At 45.5% G+C, this 14987-nt stretch overlaps 1 protein-coding gene across 1 annotated transcript; it reads right to left on the bottom strand.

Moving 5' to 3' along the window:
* Positions 1–9905: 9905 nt before the first annotated feature.
* On the bottom strand, positions 9906–14066 carry LOC141652656 (anaphase-promoting complex subunit 8). Its single transcript, XM_074460209.1, has 4 exons — positions 13853–14066; positions 13066–13375; positions 10452–11702; positions 9906–10233 (listed from the first exon to the last, which is right to left on the bottom strand). The coding sequence occupies exons 1-4, from the start codon at positions 13936–13938 to the stop codon at positions 10129–10131; spliced, it is 1752 nt and encodes a 583-aa protein (XP_074316310.1). The 5' UTR covers positions 13939–14066; the 3' UTR covers positions 9906–10128.
* Between the last annotated feature and the right edge of the window lie 921 nt (positions 14067–14987).

Here is a 14987-nt window from a genome sequence, read left to right as displayed (position 1 = left end):
CACACGTTCCATTAAAATAATTCCGTCTCCACTATACATATATTCGACTTCTAAGATTGATAAATTCGGATTTCCACTATTGTTCGTATATATTCAACTTCTAAGATTAATAAATAATGAGGAGTAGTCCCTCCCGCTCTCTGTAATTGCAACATTACATTTCATTAAAATATTGCTCACGTATAAGATGTACAAGCTTTTTTTGACAACTGGCATGAATAAGTTAATAGACTTACAGTAGAGCTTTAAGTTTTTTATAGATGAAATCATGAAATATAAGCATTTTCATTAAACCATAACAATAATGTAACAACTGAACAATATCATTTTGGCTACAAACATTTTGAAACACCCAAACATGGGATTTTACAATTGCAATTTAACACTCTTAATTAACCACCCATCTACATCTCGTCTATATGTTCCTGGTGTGAGTCGTATTGACAATCTGAGCAACAACTCCTTCTTGATCACTCCACCAACTACCTTAGGCCTAAGCAAACTGCCTTCAAATGTGATGATAGTACGCTGCCAACTGCCATGTATGACAGCACACAGGATCACACCCTTCTTCAATTGTGAGTGTTCCGGGTGTAATTCCAGAGCAGTTATAAGTTACCACCCGTGCTTGTAGAATGACGTCTTTAGTTGAATCCTCCTTGCGGTCTCCTGAAACGATGAATAAACTGAGGGCTCGGCTTTGGACCGAGCGAACTCACTCCGACGCTCAAGTCAGTAAACTTAGAGAGATAAGATGTTACTTGGCGAAGTATGTATTGTAGAGAGATAAGGAAGATATTACCAGATGAATAGTGATTCTTAGGTTTAATTGTGTATTCTTTCCTCAATGATAGTTGAGGAGTATTTATAGACTTTCACCTTTTGTCACGTAGTGGCCAAGTGGCCAAGTGGCTAGCAGGTGGAAAGACTTATCTACCCTCGGCTGAGGGACCCATGGCAGGCCGGCGGGCCCTGTTGACTCACCGCCGAGGGGTCTTGGATATGAGTTCGCGGATATGTGCCCCGGCTAGCCGTTGTACCAGCCGAGACCCAAGTGACAGGCCGACAGGCCTCGTTGGTTAGGCTGTCTAAGCCGTTGACTTGCTGCGGATATCTTTGACCTTACTCAATGTGTTGACTGGTCAGCGGGTGCAGAATATGCCCCATCAATTTGCCCCCAGCGTAGTCTATGCCGTGGTATGGGCTCCGATGTATGCTGAGCGTATATTCTGCGCAAGTAAAAATTTACCGCCCCGCTTCTTCTTCTCCCAAGATGGCTCGCTTAGGCCGTACCATATCCCCCCTCCACATGGATGTGTAATGGACATCCGATGTGGAAAAAGGCAATGACGCTGGCTGGGACCAGGGTGGAGAGTGCCGGTTGTTTCTGATTGCCCCCTGGCCGGTGCTTTCTGGCTTGGTTGATCATATGGCCGGCGGAGAAACGGATACCTAGGAATTTCTTGAGGAAGATGAACAGGCAGAGAGATATGAAGGGGCATGTTGAAGACGCTTGGTCACTGTTGTATTGATTGACGTTCAACTGTTGCAACGATTGACATTCCGTGGTTGCATGTCTGACGCGTGTCTGTTCTTTGATTGATTGGTCGACGTTTCATGGGTCGTGCCGATTGGTCCTTCTTCACGGGCTTTCTCCTATAAATAGGGCAGTTAGTCTTTGAAATTGGGCACCAATTTCATTCTCTCTAAAATTTTCTTCTCTCCAAATTTCCAAGGGCTTTTCTCTTTTCTAATCTTCAGTGTCGTTACTTCGCCTAGTGTTTTTCTTCAAGGTAAACAATCAAACTTTTCTCGATCTCTTATTTTGTTGAATAACTGTTGCTACCATTCTTCTACTGAGGCCGGACCTAGTAATCGTGCGCCGGGGATTCCCTCGCGTCGGATGAAGAGGAGGCACGGCCGCCGTCCGCTAAGGTCCGGGGTCCTAGGTCTCCTTCTCCCGAGGTCGACCAAAAGGTTTTGGAGGACTGGGAGGATGATGACGATGATGATGATGATGGTGACGATGACGGTGATGATGTTGGGAGGACTCGTCCCAATGAGGGGAGGCAGTACGTCATGGATCACGGCGAGGCCTGTAAGGTCCGCCTGGACCGGGTCTGGACTCATAAGTTCGCCAGTTGTTCCGGCGAGACATTTTTCGAGGGCCATTTCTACTTTGGCAGGGGGTACAAAATTGTTATCCCTGAGGAGGGCCAGGCCATCTGTTGTCCTCCACCGGGTTGCACCGGCGTATACATCCGGCACTTGGAGTACGGGCTCCCATTTCCGCTGAATGATTATGTCATGGCTATCATTAGAGCCATGAACGTCGTCGTGGCCCAACTGCACCCGTTGGCTATTAGGACCATAGTCGGCTTTGTCTGGCTCTGTCTCTTCAGGGGGGAGGTCCCAACGGTTAATTTATTTCGCCGGCTTCACCACCTTCGGCCGTCGTTTCCCGGTAAGGTGGGGTGGTACAGCGTGCAAGTGGAGCCGGGGTACATCTCTGTTGATAAGCTTTCCTCCTGCAAGGATTGGAAAGATCGGTGGGTGTACGTTGAGGTGCCGGATGACTATCCGCTGCCCCGGTCCTTCCAGCACCAAGTTAATTTGCGGTGCGAGACTGAGGCGGAGCATGACAGATGGGTCAAACGGAAAAAGCTTAAGATGGACGCCGACAAGGTCCCTCTTAATGAGGATGAGAGGCTGGCGATGAGGCTCTTTGAGACGGACAAGAGTGGGGTGTCGAAAAGATGGATCCCCCCGACGCAGATCATCCTTCAGGATGAGCTGCTCTGCCATGTCGGCCTCATACCGGCCCTAGCGCAGGGTGAGTGGGGTCGGCGTGAGGCCCACCTCTGCCCTCAACGTTTCTGTTTCTTGAATTTCGATTTACTTCTACTTAACTCTTGCTTTGCTTCCTTTGCAGACCATTTTGGACCGGACCTGTCTGAGGATATCCTTCGGAGGATGGGGCTGCACAAGGATAAGACCGTTGCTGATTTGCACCCTAAGGCTCGCCCGTGATCGCGGGGCGTCGCCGAATGACCCGATGGATCGGCGAACAAAGGCCTGAATGTGGAGGCGGCCCGGGCGAGGGTTGCTAGTAACATGCCGCGTCGAACGCGGAAAACAAAATCTTCGGCGGCGACGGCGTCGACATCCGTTCCACCTTCCATCCCTTCAGTCCAGAAGGAGACGGTGGAGATCGTTGACATCACCAATGGGGAGGACTCTGATGCGGAGGGATCTCCCCTCGTCCTTAAGAGGAAAAGGTCCACCCCCGCTGCTGCTGCTGTTGCCATTCTTTGCTACCGAGGGCGGCAAGGAAATGGGCCCTCCGACAAAGAAGTCCAAGCCTGGTACCGATTTATCCTATGGCTCAAATTCAGCCGGTTCATTGGGCGTTCCTGATGAGTGGCTTTCCGATATGTCCATGTATACTGACACGGATGTTTTAATTGAATTTTTGTAGATCAACCGTCGGCAGCCGCCGTTCTCACTGTGCGGCAATTGGAGAAGCAGCCTGAGAAGGCGGGTGATAGAAATGTCACCGTCGCTCCCCTACCTCGGAAGGTTTCCCCACCGAGCTTGTGGCGAGAGGGGATGAGAATAGGCAAGAGGTGGCGAAATGGACTCGGCTACTAGCCGGCTCCCACATTATGGAGCAAGAGAAGACCATGGGCGAGGTCGCCCACGCTCGAGCGGCTAAGGCCGGAACTTGACGCGGCGAACAAGGAGGCTAAGAGGGCCAAGGCGAGGTCAAGAGGCGTCCGTCTTGAGAGAAAACTCGGGGAGGACGCCGAAAAGGAAGTCCTCGCCGAGAGAGCCAAGGCCGAGGCTGCGACGGCAGTGAAGTCGCCAAGTGCGGAGATGCGTGACCTTGTTCGGAAGCACGCCGACCTTTACCTTACACGAGGAACGAATTTAGGGACTGTTCCGGACCCGGGGAAGGTGGTCCTGAACAAGGATGCTATCATTGCCCAAAGGGAGGAGGACATTGAGAGACTCCAAACCGTTCTTCTCCCTAACATGTGCGCCCAATACGGGACTGGCCGAAGAAGGCGCCCGGGAAGTGATTGAGGAGCTCTTCCCTCTCGATGGCTCCTTTCCGTGGGACAGATTTGACGAGCTGTTTGATGACAAGCTCGAAGCTAAGGAGGAAAAGGCGAAGAAAAAGGCCAAGGAGGAGGTAAGGGTGAAGAAGGAGGCAGAGGCGGCCGCGGAGAAGGCGGCCCTTGCTGAGGAGGCTAAGGCAGCCAAAGAGGAAGCCGAGAGGATGAAGGCAAACCGAGGTGCCGAGGTCTGGCGGCCGAGAAAGCCGAGACTCGCTAAGACAACCCGGGTCGCCTATTAAGGACGATGCTTTGCTAACGCTGCGACGGCGAGCAGCAACAGGCATAGGGAGACGGGCGGTTGTCACCAGGCTCACCCGGCGCCTCGGATAGCTTTAGCTGTTCGGGGGCCAATTATTAAGCCTTTCCTCCCTGCCATCTTTTGGCGCTTAAATGATGTCTGTAATCTTTTGCCTTTCTTTTCCTTGTATTTTGTACAACTTTGGTAGGTTGTGTTTTGGCTTATCCTTATGGGGACGGCCGTCGTCTGTATTCTCCTCATTTGTAACCTGTTATCTTTTTTAATAAGAGTTCGTTTCTTTTGCCTCCGGCTTGGCCGAGGTCTTTACCTCATTTTTTTTTTTTTTCTTCTTGCGCTAATAGTTGAGCATCTCAACTGTACTTAACGTTTTCACTTTGCCTCTGGCTTGGCCGAGGTCTTTTCTCGTCTTCGTCTGAGTTGTCTTACGTTATTAATTGAGCGCCTCTTTTGTTTCCGCCTCGGCTTGGCCGAGGCAGTCTAGAGTGCGTGTCTCAACTGTGTTTAACGTTCCTAAGGCATGCTGATCGTTTTTGCGAGTATCAACCTCTTGATAGTGACTGCCGTGGCGTCTACCACTTGGAGTGACTGCTGCGGCGTCTACCTCTTGGGGTGACTGCCGTAGCGTCTACTTCTTGGGGTGACTGCGACGGCGCCTATTTCTTGATGGTGACTGCCGTGGCGTCTACCACTTGGAGTGACTGCTGCGGCGTCTACCTCTTGGGGCGACTGCCGTAGCGTCTACTACTCGGGGTGACTGCGACGGCGCCTGTTTCTTGATGATGACTGCCGCTCTTGTCGGTGTGACAGTGTGAGCCGGCGTCTGTTTCTGATAGTGACTATGGGGGGAAAATGAACACTTTCATGGAAAACTTGGACGATTCTTCATTAGATAAAAACACGCGTCGGGGTGCCCACAACTGTCTTGGGCACCTCCGCCGCTATACAAAGACTTTCCCGAGATAGTGTTCTAATGGCTCATCCAAGGCACACCCTTATTTCTTCAACCACTTGGTAGGGACCTTCCCAGTTAGCCGTCAGTTGCATCCATGAGGTCGCCCTCCTGTTGTAAGGATGGGCTTTTCCCCTTCTCTGACCTCTTTGCCACTTTGAGGGATTGCATGTTGCATCCTCTGGCAGATATCTGGACGTTGACCACCTCGTCCCTCTCGTCTTTTGAGACGAGCTTATGCGCTTCCCCCCGGTCCGAGACATACATTAGTGTCAAGGCCCGGATGGACATTACTGCATCAGCCTCGCTCAGAGTGACTCGACCTATGAGAACGTTGTAGGCGGACGAGCCGTCGATGACCACGAACTCGGACAGGACATTCTTGGCCGCATTCCCCTCGCCGAACATCACTGGCAGTCTGATTGACCCCAGGGGTACCAGGCCGGCCCCGGAGAAGCTGTACAGTGGATTAGTGCAGGGGCTCAAGTCCTCGACCTTCAGGCCGAGGTTGAGAAAGCACTCCCTGAACATGATGTTCGTGTAGGCGCCTGTGTCAATCAGGCACCTCTTGACCAGGTGGTTGGATATGTCCAAGTGGACTATAAGTGGGTCGCTGTGAGGGGCGATGACTCCCTCGTAGTCCTTCTTCCCAATAGTTATATCGGGGATGTTGGAAGCGGGGGTCGCTGTGTTGGGCACAAAGTTGATGGCCTGATATAGCTCATTCAGGTGTCGTTTGTGCCCATGAGCGGACCCACAGTTCTCGTTGCCCCCGATGACCACGTGGATGACCCCTATCCGTTCAAAGACGGATTTCTTGTTTGAGCCGCCGGCATCGGTCTTTTGGCCTTTGGCAACATACTTGCCGAGGCTCCCCTTCCGGATCAGCTCTTCAATGGCATTCTTCGATGCCTTTGTCGATAAGGTGACCGGTGTGGCCGTGGTACTCGCGATCGCGCTCGTGTCACCGTCCCCCTTCGGCTTGGGGGGCCTTTCCCATTTCTGGCCCTCGCCCTTGCTCAGGGTGAAGACCTCGGCGGCCGATGCGACCAGGGGGGTGTGATCTTTGTACCGCTTTTGGTAGTACAGTCCCGAGCTCCCCCCTGCGTCCGCCGAGTTCTGTTTCCTGGCAGACTTGTCAGACCGTGACCTATTATTGTCACGGCGTCTTTCATCCGGGTTGTCCTCCCGGTGGCTCTTCTTTTCTGAGTGCCCAGCCTCGCTGTGGCCTACCCAGGTCTTGTGATAGTCCTCTACCTTGATGGCCTGGTCGGCCATTTTCCTGGCGGCGTCTAAGCCCAGGCCTCCGTACTTGATGAGCTCATTTTTTAAGTCTCCCCTTGGGAGACCTTTCATCAGCGCGAAGGCCGCCAGCTCGGGGTTAATCTCCCGAATCTGCTGAACCTTGGCGTCGAATCTCTTTACGTAGCTTCGGAGAGACTCGCCTCCCTCCTGCTTGATAGTCAGGAGGTCCGATGTCTCCACGGCCCTCCTTTTATTGCAAGAGTACTGAGCTAAGAAGGCATCCCTTAGGTCGGCGTAACAGTATACCGAGCCGTCGGGCAGCCCCTTGTACCAACTCTGAGCCATCCCATGCAAGGTTGTTGGGAAGACTCGGCACCAGACTTCGTCGGGTTGCTCCCACACCGACATGTACGACTCAAAGGCCTCGGCATGGTCGGTGGGGTCGCTATCCCCTTTGTATGTGAACGCCGGCAACTTTAGCTTGGTTGGCACGGCGGTTTCAAGGACGTAGGCATTGAGGGGCTGTCTGACCACGTGTCGAACGACACGCGGCGATCGGCTCCTCGCATTCCTAGTCCGCTCCTCTCCCGTGGCGGGAGGGGCTTCTTCTCCGACTCGTGAGTCGGGCTTCTTCTCCGACTCGGTGAGTCGGGCTTCTTCTCCGACTCGGTGAGTCGGGCTTCTTCTTCGACTCGGCGAGTCGGACTTCTTTCACTCCTCGGGGGTGCCTCGTCGATCTTTGCGGCGACGCGTCCTCCCCGCGAGTGCGGGAAGGACTCGGTCTACCACTAGCATTCTGCGCTCCTCCGGGCGTCTTGACAGGGGCCGGCCTCTTCCGGTGCTCCATTTAAGTCTCTTGGAGTCACATTCTGGGCCCTGGTCTCCTGGACGGGTTCCGCCGCTCTTGTCGGTGTGACAGTGTGAGCCGACGTACTACTAATGAGGTCCAGGAGTAGCTTCAGTTTTGCTACATCAACCACATGTCCCATGATGGTGACCTGGTTGGCGGGCAGCGGCGTATCTGGTATTATTGGCATCCCGTACTCCGGTTGAATTACCCGACCGGTGGAGGGCATGCAACTCCCGCAACTGTGGACGGTATCATCTTGCGAACTCGGTTTCGTCGATTCTGAATACCTCTTGTTGTTTTGACATCTTCTTAGCTTTTTGGGTGGGTTTTTGTTTTGTTTTTTTTTTTTTTTTGGGAATGAATGTGACTAGCTTCTAGTATCTTTTCCCCACAGACGGCGCCAATTGTTCCGGGTGTAATTCCAGAGCAGTTATAAGTTACCACCCGTGCTTGTAGAATGACGTCTTTAGTTGAATCCTCCTTGCGGTCTCCTGAAACGATGAACAAACTGAGGGCTCGGCTTTGGACCGAGCGAACTCACTCCGACGCTCAAGTCAGTAAACTTAGAGAGATAAGATGTTACTTGGCGAAGTATGTATTGTAGAGAGATAAGGAAGATATTACCAGATGAATAGTGATTCTTAGGTTTAATTGTGTATTCTTTCCTCAATGATAGTTGAGGAATATTTATAGACTTTCACCTTTTGTCACGTAGTGGCCAAGTGGCCAAGTGGCTAGCAGGTGGAAAGACTTATCTACCCTCGGCTGAGGGACCCATGGCAGGCCGGCGGGCCCTGTTGACTCACCGCCGAGGGGTCTTGGATATGAGTTCGCGGATATGTGCCCCGGCTAGCCGTTGTACCAGCCGAGACCCAAGTGACAGGCCGACAGGCCTCGTTGGTTAGGCTGTCTAAGCCGTTGACTTGCTGCGGATATCTTTGACCTTACTCAATGTGTTGACTGGTCAGCGGGTGCAGAATATGCCCCATCAGTGAGTAATGCCCAGCTCCTATCCAAGTTGGATAATAAGCGGGGAGGCTCTAACATATTTGTCCTCATCATCCGTCTTGTTAGGGTGCAAACCCTTGTCCCATCTTTATAAGTGTCTATAAAATATAATAGTACGAGACATTTTTAGGAAGAACCCAAGAGTAAATCCGTGAGGGCTTGGCCTAGAGCGGACAAAATCATTATATTATGGGGTTGTGGGCACAAATGCAGATAGACCTGTCAAACGGGTCGAATATGGGTCGGATTAGGGTCAGAATATGGGTCAAGAACTAGTTTTTAACGTTTTTTATAAACAGCTAGTCTTGCTTGTGACGGGCTAATCCCGTCACAAGCTTGTGACCTCTCACAAAAAGGGAGAGGGGACAAGCTGGGGCATCCCCATGTGCTTCCTACACCCCTCAATGAGCATTTTGTGAGAGGAAACGGTGAGATTTTGTGTTTTATAAACGATTTTTTTAATTAAAAAATATTTTTTTTAAAATGTAAAACATATTTAAAATTAATATTTTATTCATATTCAACGTTTAAATTAATTATATTGACATAATTATTAAAATAAAAATTTTTAAAAATTTTATTACTATTAAATATTATAAAAGTTATATAGAATTGATTTTTTAATTGTGCTTAATTTTAAGTAATAAAAAAAATTACAAATATAATACTACCTCCTATTTCATATGTTGTTCCACTTTTTCTAATATATGTGAGTATTATATTATTGAAAAGGGAACAACATATGAAATAGGAGGGAGTATATAAATATTAATATTTTAATAAAATTCATGATTTACCTTTGACCCAACGGGTCGACCCGTTCGGGTAGGATCTTGACCCTAAAATAACGAATCTTTTCGGGTTCAGGTCAAACAGGTCGGGGTCGAGTTTTAACAGGTCTAGTTACAACAGAGGCTCAACACAAGATATTCACCCTTTCGCACAACACTTCCAATACACAACTCTCATGCTACACAATTTATTTGAACGACTTTTCTCAATAATACATTGAGTATAAAGTAGAGTAACTTGTACTACTACTCCCTCCGTCCAATTCATATGATTGGGACGGAGGGAGTAATATATACGAGCAAACATGAAAGCAGCAAAAGACGTATTACCTCGAACAACAAGAGATTTGTAGTGATGAAAGAAGAATGATTGATTATTGTTGCTCAAGCTGTTGTTATGCACTAACATTGCTTGCTGAATAGCCTTTATATAGTACCGTACCCCGGCTTGTGTTACATTCAACATCAGTGGAAGAACATATGCTTATTGCATTTTTGTTTCAAGCTAAATAATAATTTTATCATGTTCCGTCTCCACTATTTCATATATATTCGACTTCTAAGATTGATATATTCGGATGCCCACTATTGCTCATATATATACGACTTCTAAGATTGATAAATACAGAGTATACATACGGTGTACAAGCGCCAAATTAAATTTAAACGAATAGCGATAAAATTTACTATGAAAAGTTCTAATCAATTTCGTCTCCTAAAGATACAATTAGATTTAATAAATAATTTGAAGTATTTCAGGACTGACTAAAAAGTTGCAAAATTCTATTGTTACATTACATCTACCATGAACCAACTAAATTTCAGCATGCATGATATAGCATATACAGAATTTGTGCAGTAAAACAATAATTTCACTGACATTAAATAAATTCTGTAATTAACACTTATGAACGCGATCCGAAGGGTGGAAAATGCTCCACATCCATTGATGAGAACCCAGATTGCCCCATTCTTATTGATCTTAGCAAACTCTTTGCTGTTTCTTTTTCCTGCAGAGATTAGTGAATCAAATATTCTGGTCAATACTTTAGGCGAAATGCTATTACTTATGGTAAACCGCAATGTTATTTACCAAATACCTCTAAGTACATTTAGGGGGATATTTGGGTAGATAACATTCAGTTTAACAATATCTTACAGTAAAACCGTCTTGCAACAGACTTTGCTAAAGACGAATTTAGAATGAAGAGATAGTTGGATCACTTACAGGCCCGGCATAATCTAATAAACGGGTGCAATAAATCTCGGCTTCATCAAACTGCTTCTGGGACCTATAATATTTAGCAAGAAACATTAAAGCTTCAACCATGTTTGGCCCTTCTCTTTCATCATTTTCCATTCTTTCCAAATCTTTCTTGTAGTAAAATGCAGCTTCTGATTGGTGCCCTAGCTGATCGTGCAATTTCGCCAGCCTATTGACAGCAATAGCCTCGGTGTCTTGTTGATTTGCAGCTCTCTTATAACACTTGATTGCCTCTTCAAGCATATGAAGCTCGTTACTCTCATAACAATGAGCCATGGCGATCCATAAACGTGGATCATTCGGCTGCAGGAATACTGATTTTCTGAAGTAATGTAATGCATAGAGAGGCATCATCATCATCTCATAAGCTTGGCCCAAACCATACCAGGCCCGATAATCACACGAGTTTATGTCTACAGCCCGACGATAGGCATCCACTGCTGCTGCCGTGTTTTGCAACTCGACAAATTCGTGGCCCATTAACGTCCAGGCGGATAAATAGTTTTTGTTTAACTTAAGAGCCCTTCTGAAATACAAAACTGCTTTTTCATGCTGCCCTTTCGAACTGTAATAATTACCGACAATGCAGCATGATTCGGGTCTATACTTATCAGTTAAGAATACCTTGTGGGCGAGATAGCTCAGAGCAGAAAACGCTTCCTTTGCATAGAGGACGTTCGAGTACAAGTCCATGTCTTCTATTCGGTAAGGATCATTTGTCATCAACTCGTCAAAGATGTTTTCGACCAGGTCAAATTCTCTTAGATGGTATTGCACGTTGGCTATCCGAGCTTGTATGTAGTTGCTACAGGAAAAGGTTTTTCGGAGTTGCTCGTACTTGGCCAATGATTCCTTGTGTAATCTGAGATCTTCATAAGCATTTGCAAGGAAGAAATCCTTCATCCAATGGGTATTAAGATTAAGGATGTTCAAACTTTCGATTGAAGTGCAGAGAGATTGCAGAGTTTGCCAAGCGTTCCAATTCCATGGATAGCTATTTACACACTCGACAAGGATTTCACGAGCACATTGCTCGTTTCCTTTCTCTTTTAACACAAGTCCATATAAATACATTCCAAATGGATCTAGAACGCGTCTTTTTTTTAGCAAGGAAAGCTCCCTTTCAATAGAAGCAAGTTCACGGTTCACAACGTTGTTTTTTCCCAGGGGACCCTCCAACTCTATTAGCTCTTCTTCCTTCCTCTTCTCCCCAGCCTTAGCAACAATACACGGGCAAGTCAGTAACTTGAAATCCATAAAGTACTGTTAAAAAACAGTAGCTACTACATTTGATGCAAGTTTTTACAAGAAGAAACGACAAATGGTGGTTAATTTGGTGTCTAATGACAAATGGTTGAGGCAATGTCAGTATAGCACTCAAATCAGTGTTTTTTTAACATGAAAAGTAAATAAAACTAAGAGAATTAACAGTTAATACCACTATTAGCCAAGGTAGACTGCATTCAAGTATATAGATCACACGAATTTAAATACAATACACCCAACCATGATGACTGCAGACAGACAATAGCCGAAGTAGCTAAAATCTTCCAAACATCTTTTGGCTCATGTGTGCTCTCAGTGTCTCACGCATCAATATAAGAACGGGCACACTGCACATATACTGGTTTTTAACAATTAATTAGCATAATCAGATGGGTTAATCAAGATTGAAATGGTAAATATGTCCCATATAGCCCTGCCACGCAATTATCCTCGTGCTTCTTCTAAAAACCTTTGGCCCGGGATGAAGTAGGGGAAGGCCACGCTGGGGGTTTCAAAGTATGCAGTAATGCTCCAAGGCCACTAACACGTAAAAAGGCTGGTTTCCACCTCATCACAGAGGTCTTGGTTGGATAAAGTACTAGGGTGGAAGGGGAGATGAAAGGGGAGAACAGGGACGGGGAGGAATGGAGAGAGGGTATTTTCCTTCCAAATTGTTCTTATGTTGAAAGAATTATAATTTGGCAATTGCTTCCCTCAACTCTGTTTTCCTCCAAACCAACGTATTAACCAAACAAGGGAAATTGTCCCCTCCCTTCCCTTTCCTTCCAAATCTAGCACAGAGCTAGGGAATATATATTTAAAAGGAATATGCTTGCAATAACTATAGATGTAGACATTTATACTTCTTCCCCACAAAATCACGCAAGCTCATACACACCAATAGCTAAACATATAAGCCGGGTTCAGGGATCAGGACGTCTTATTCTGGAACTCGTACTATGGCATGTTCTTCTTTAGGCCTTTAGGGTAAAATTCAGAATTTGTCAATGAACGATTGACACTGAAATAGCAATTTGGCCTGATCTACTCTCTTAAGAAACATCTTGCAGGCCTTGTTAATGGGCTGATATTAACAAATAGTTGTATAATTGCTTACTATATTCCTCTCAGTTTGAGTATTCTAGATTTCTAGGTGTATCACTATTAGGTGATTCCTATATCTTTATCAACATTTATATTCCACCAGTTCAACCTACGGTTCTCAAACATAATCAATGTCAACATTCATAGCATGAAGCAGCTTAAATCACCACAAAGCATAAATGATTAAAATGCTAAGAAAATGGCATACCAAATACAAGGCATAACATCGCAAGAAGACAGCTTTCCGTCCAGTCTGGTCCCGAAGTACATGGGCAGCCCTTCGATACTCTTTGCAATCAAAGTATGTCTTACCCAAAAGGTAAAAATCATTGTCCACAGCATCATCATCGTCTTCTGGTAGTGGGGGAGTAACATATGAAACACTAGGACTCGGCGTTACAGTAGGGTCGTTAGTTCTAAATCTACGACGAATACTAGAGCTCCCTCTCTGAAATCGGGTATGCGAAGGCGTGAACTTCAAATGGTCTTGCTCAATTCCTAATAATTGTTCTGCTGCCCTGGAACAAAATCAGCCTCTTTTCAGTAAATCTTCCTCGCTAGAGCTGTTTTAATCGATATTTGAATCGAAAACGAATGAAATACTAATTTTTCCACAACAAACAGCAAAAAATTAAGATTGGGAATTTCGTCGAACACTTGGTATGCAAAACAAACCGCCCTAAACATTCCCCAAACTGCCACCATCCATCATAAATCACACAAAATCATGAACATCACTAAAAACTTCTAACCCCACAGGCTATCTTGCAATCAAAAACCCACAATTTGGAGATTAAAAATCAGATCTTTGACAAATTAAACCAAACCCATCAAAGAAAACAAATCAAATAACATCCTAATTCCTCAAAAATCAAATCTTGGTACAAATTAGGGCATACCCATATGATAAAATCGTAGAAATCAATTAAAAAGATGCAAATTGAATACTATTGCATAAATATAATGAAGAAAAATGGTAAGAGAGAGAAAGAGACCATTTGGAAGCAGTGTAGAGACCACGATTGCTAAGTTGACGAATTGCAGTTCTGAGTTCGTTTCGACATGTTTCTTTGGCATCCATTGTTTGCAGTGTTCTTGAGTTTTAACAAGATTTCTGAAAAAGTTGGTAATTATTGGTTTGAAGGAAGGAGTTCTGTCATCCGTATGGGAAAGTGATATGTGAGTGTGTTAGTGTTACTCATCGCGGTTCTATTTTGAATTTAAATGTCTAATTATGAGTGTCATTAGTTCTCACTAACCACTATAAAGTACCAAAGTTGACTCAAAATGGAAATGATAACGATAGCGATGACTTTCATCTCTTAAACAAGTGGTCGGGGGTTTGATTCCCGACTTTGCGAGAACGAAAAAGTCAATCAAACTTGAGAGGGGCCAACCCATTAAATTGCGCTTCGATCGGGCGAGATTGCTCCAATCGTTTGGGGATACTCCTTGTCAACACCAAAAAAAAAAAACTAACCACTATAAAGTTACCGAAGATGTCTTAGCCTAGTGGTTTGCGACTAAGTGCAAGTTTCGTTGATCCAAATAAAAAAACTAACGACTATGAAGTTAAAGATTTCCGCAAAGGTGGAGTATGGTGGTTACAACTTGATTCGAATTCCCAAGTAATTTAGGTTTAAGTCTTATAAAATTCAGTCTGTTATTCTTGAATAAGGCTGACTGCTGAGTCTATGCCTTATAAATTTTGATTATCACTCTTCAATTGCTTACTTGATATACATTATTCTTGAGTGTTTAATGGCTTGAAGGCTAAGTATGAGTTTGTCACTCTCGGAGTGTGGGTGATATGACTGATATCACATATATCCGGGGTTGGGGGTTAACTCAATGCGCACCAAATGTAGGGACGCCCTCTCATAAAAATAAAAAATAAAATATATATATATATATGTGTAAAAAATTGTTCTTTTAGATTTTTTTTTTTTAATGTAAATGAAGTGTTATAAAAGTAGAATTAATTATGAGTTTATCGATTAGTAAGTTTCTTGTAAAACGGTTTTATAATAAAACATAAAAGTAACAAAATCTTGCAATAATACTTTTAAATCAATTTTATGCAATAATTGTTGTTCATTAATAACATGATGTTTTGTAGCACAGTTGATT

The sequence above is a fragment of the Silene latifolia genome, chromosome 4 (genome assembly GCF_048544455.1).
Source record: "Silene latifolia isolate original U9 population chromosome 4, ASM4854445v1, whole genome shotgun sequence".
In the NCBI taxonomy this organism is placed as follows: domain Eukaryota; kingdom Viridiplantae; phylum Streptophyta; class Magnoliopsida; order Caryophyllales; family Caryophyllaceae; genus Silene; species Silene latifolia.
Note: the sequence above shows the minus strand (reverse complement) of the source record. Positions and strands in the feature narration are given on the sequence as shown.

Excerpts from the sequence above, each read along its gene's own strand:
- LOC141652656 (XM_074460209.1), bottom strand. The coding sequence starts at position 13,938 with ATGGATGCCAAAGAAACATGTCGAAACGAACTCAGAACTGCAATTCGT. Across the intron at positions 13,376-13,852 it reads CTCTACACTGCTTCCAAATG|GGCAGCAGAACAATTATTAG; the intron begins GTCTCTTTCTCT and ends ATTTTGTTCCAG. Across the intron at positions 11,703-13,065 it reads GATGTTATGCCTTGTATTTG|GCTGGGGAGAAGAGGAAGGA; the intron begins GTATGCCATTTT and ends ATTGTTGCTAAG.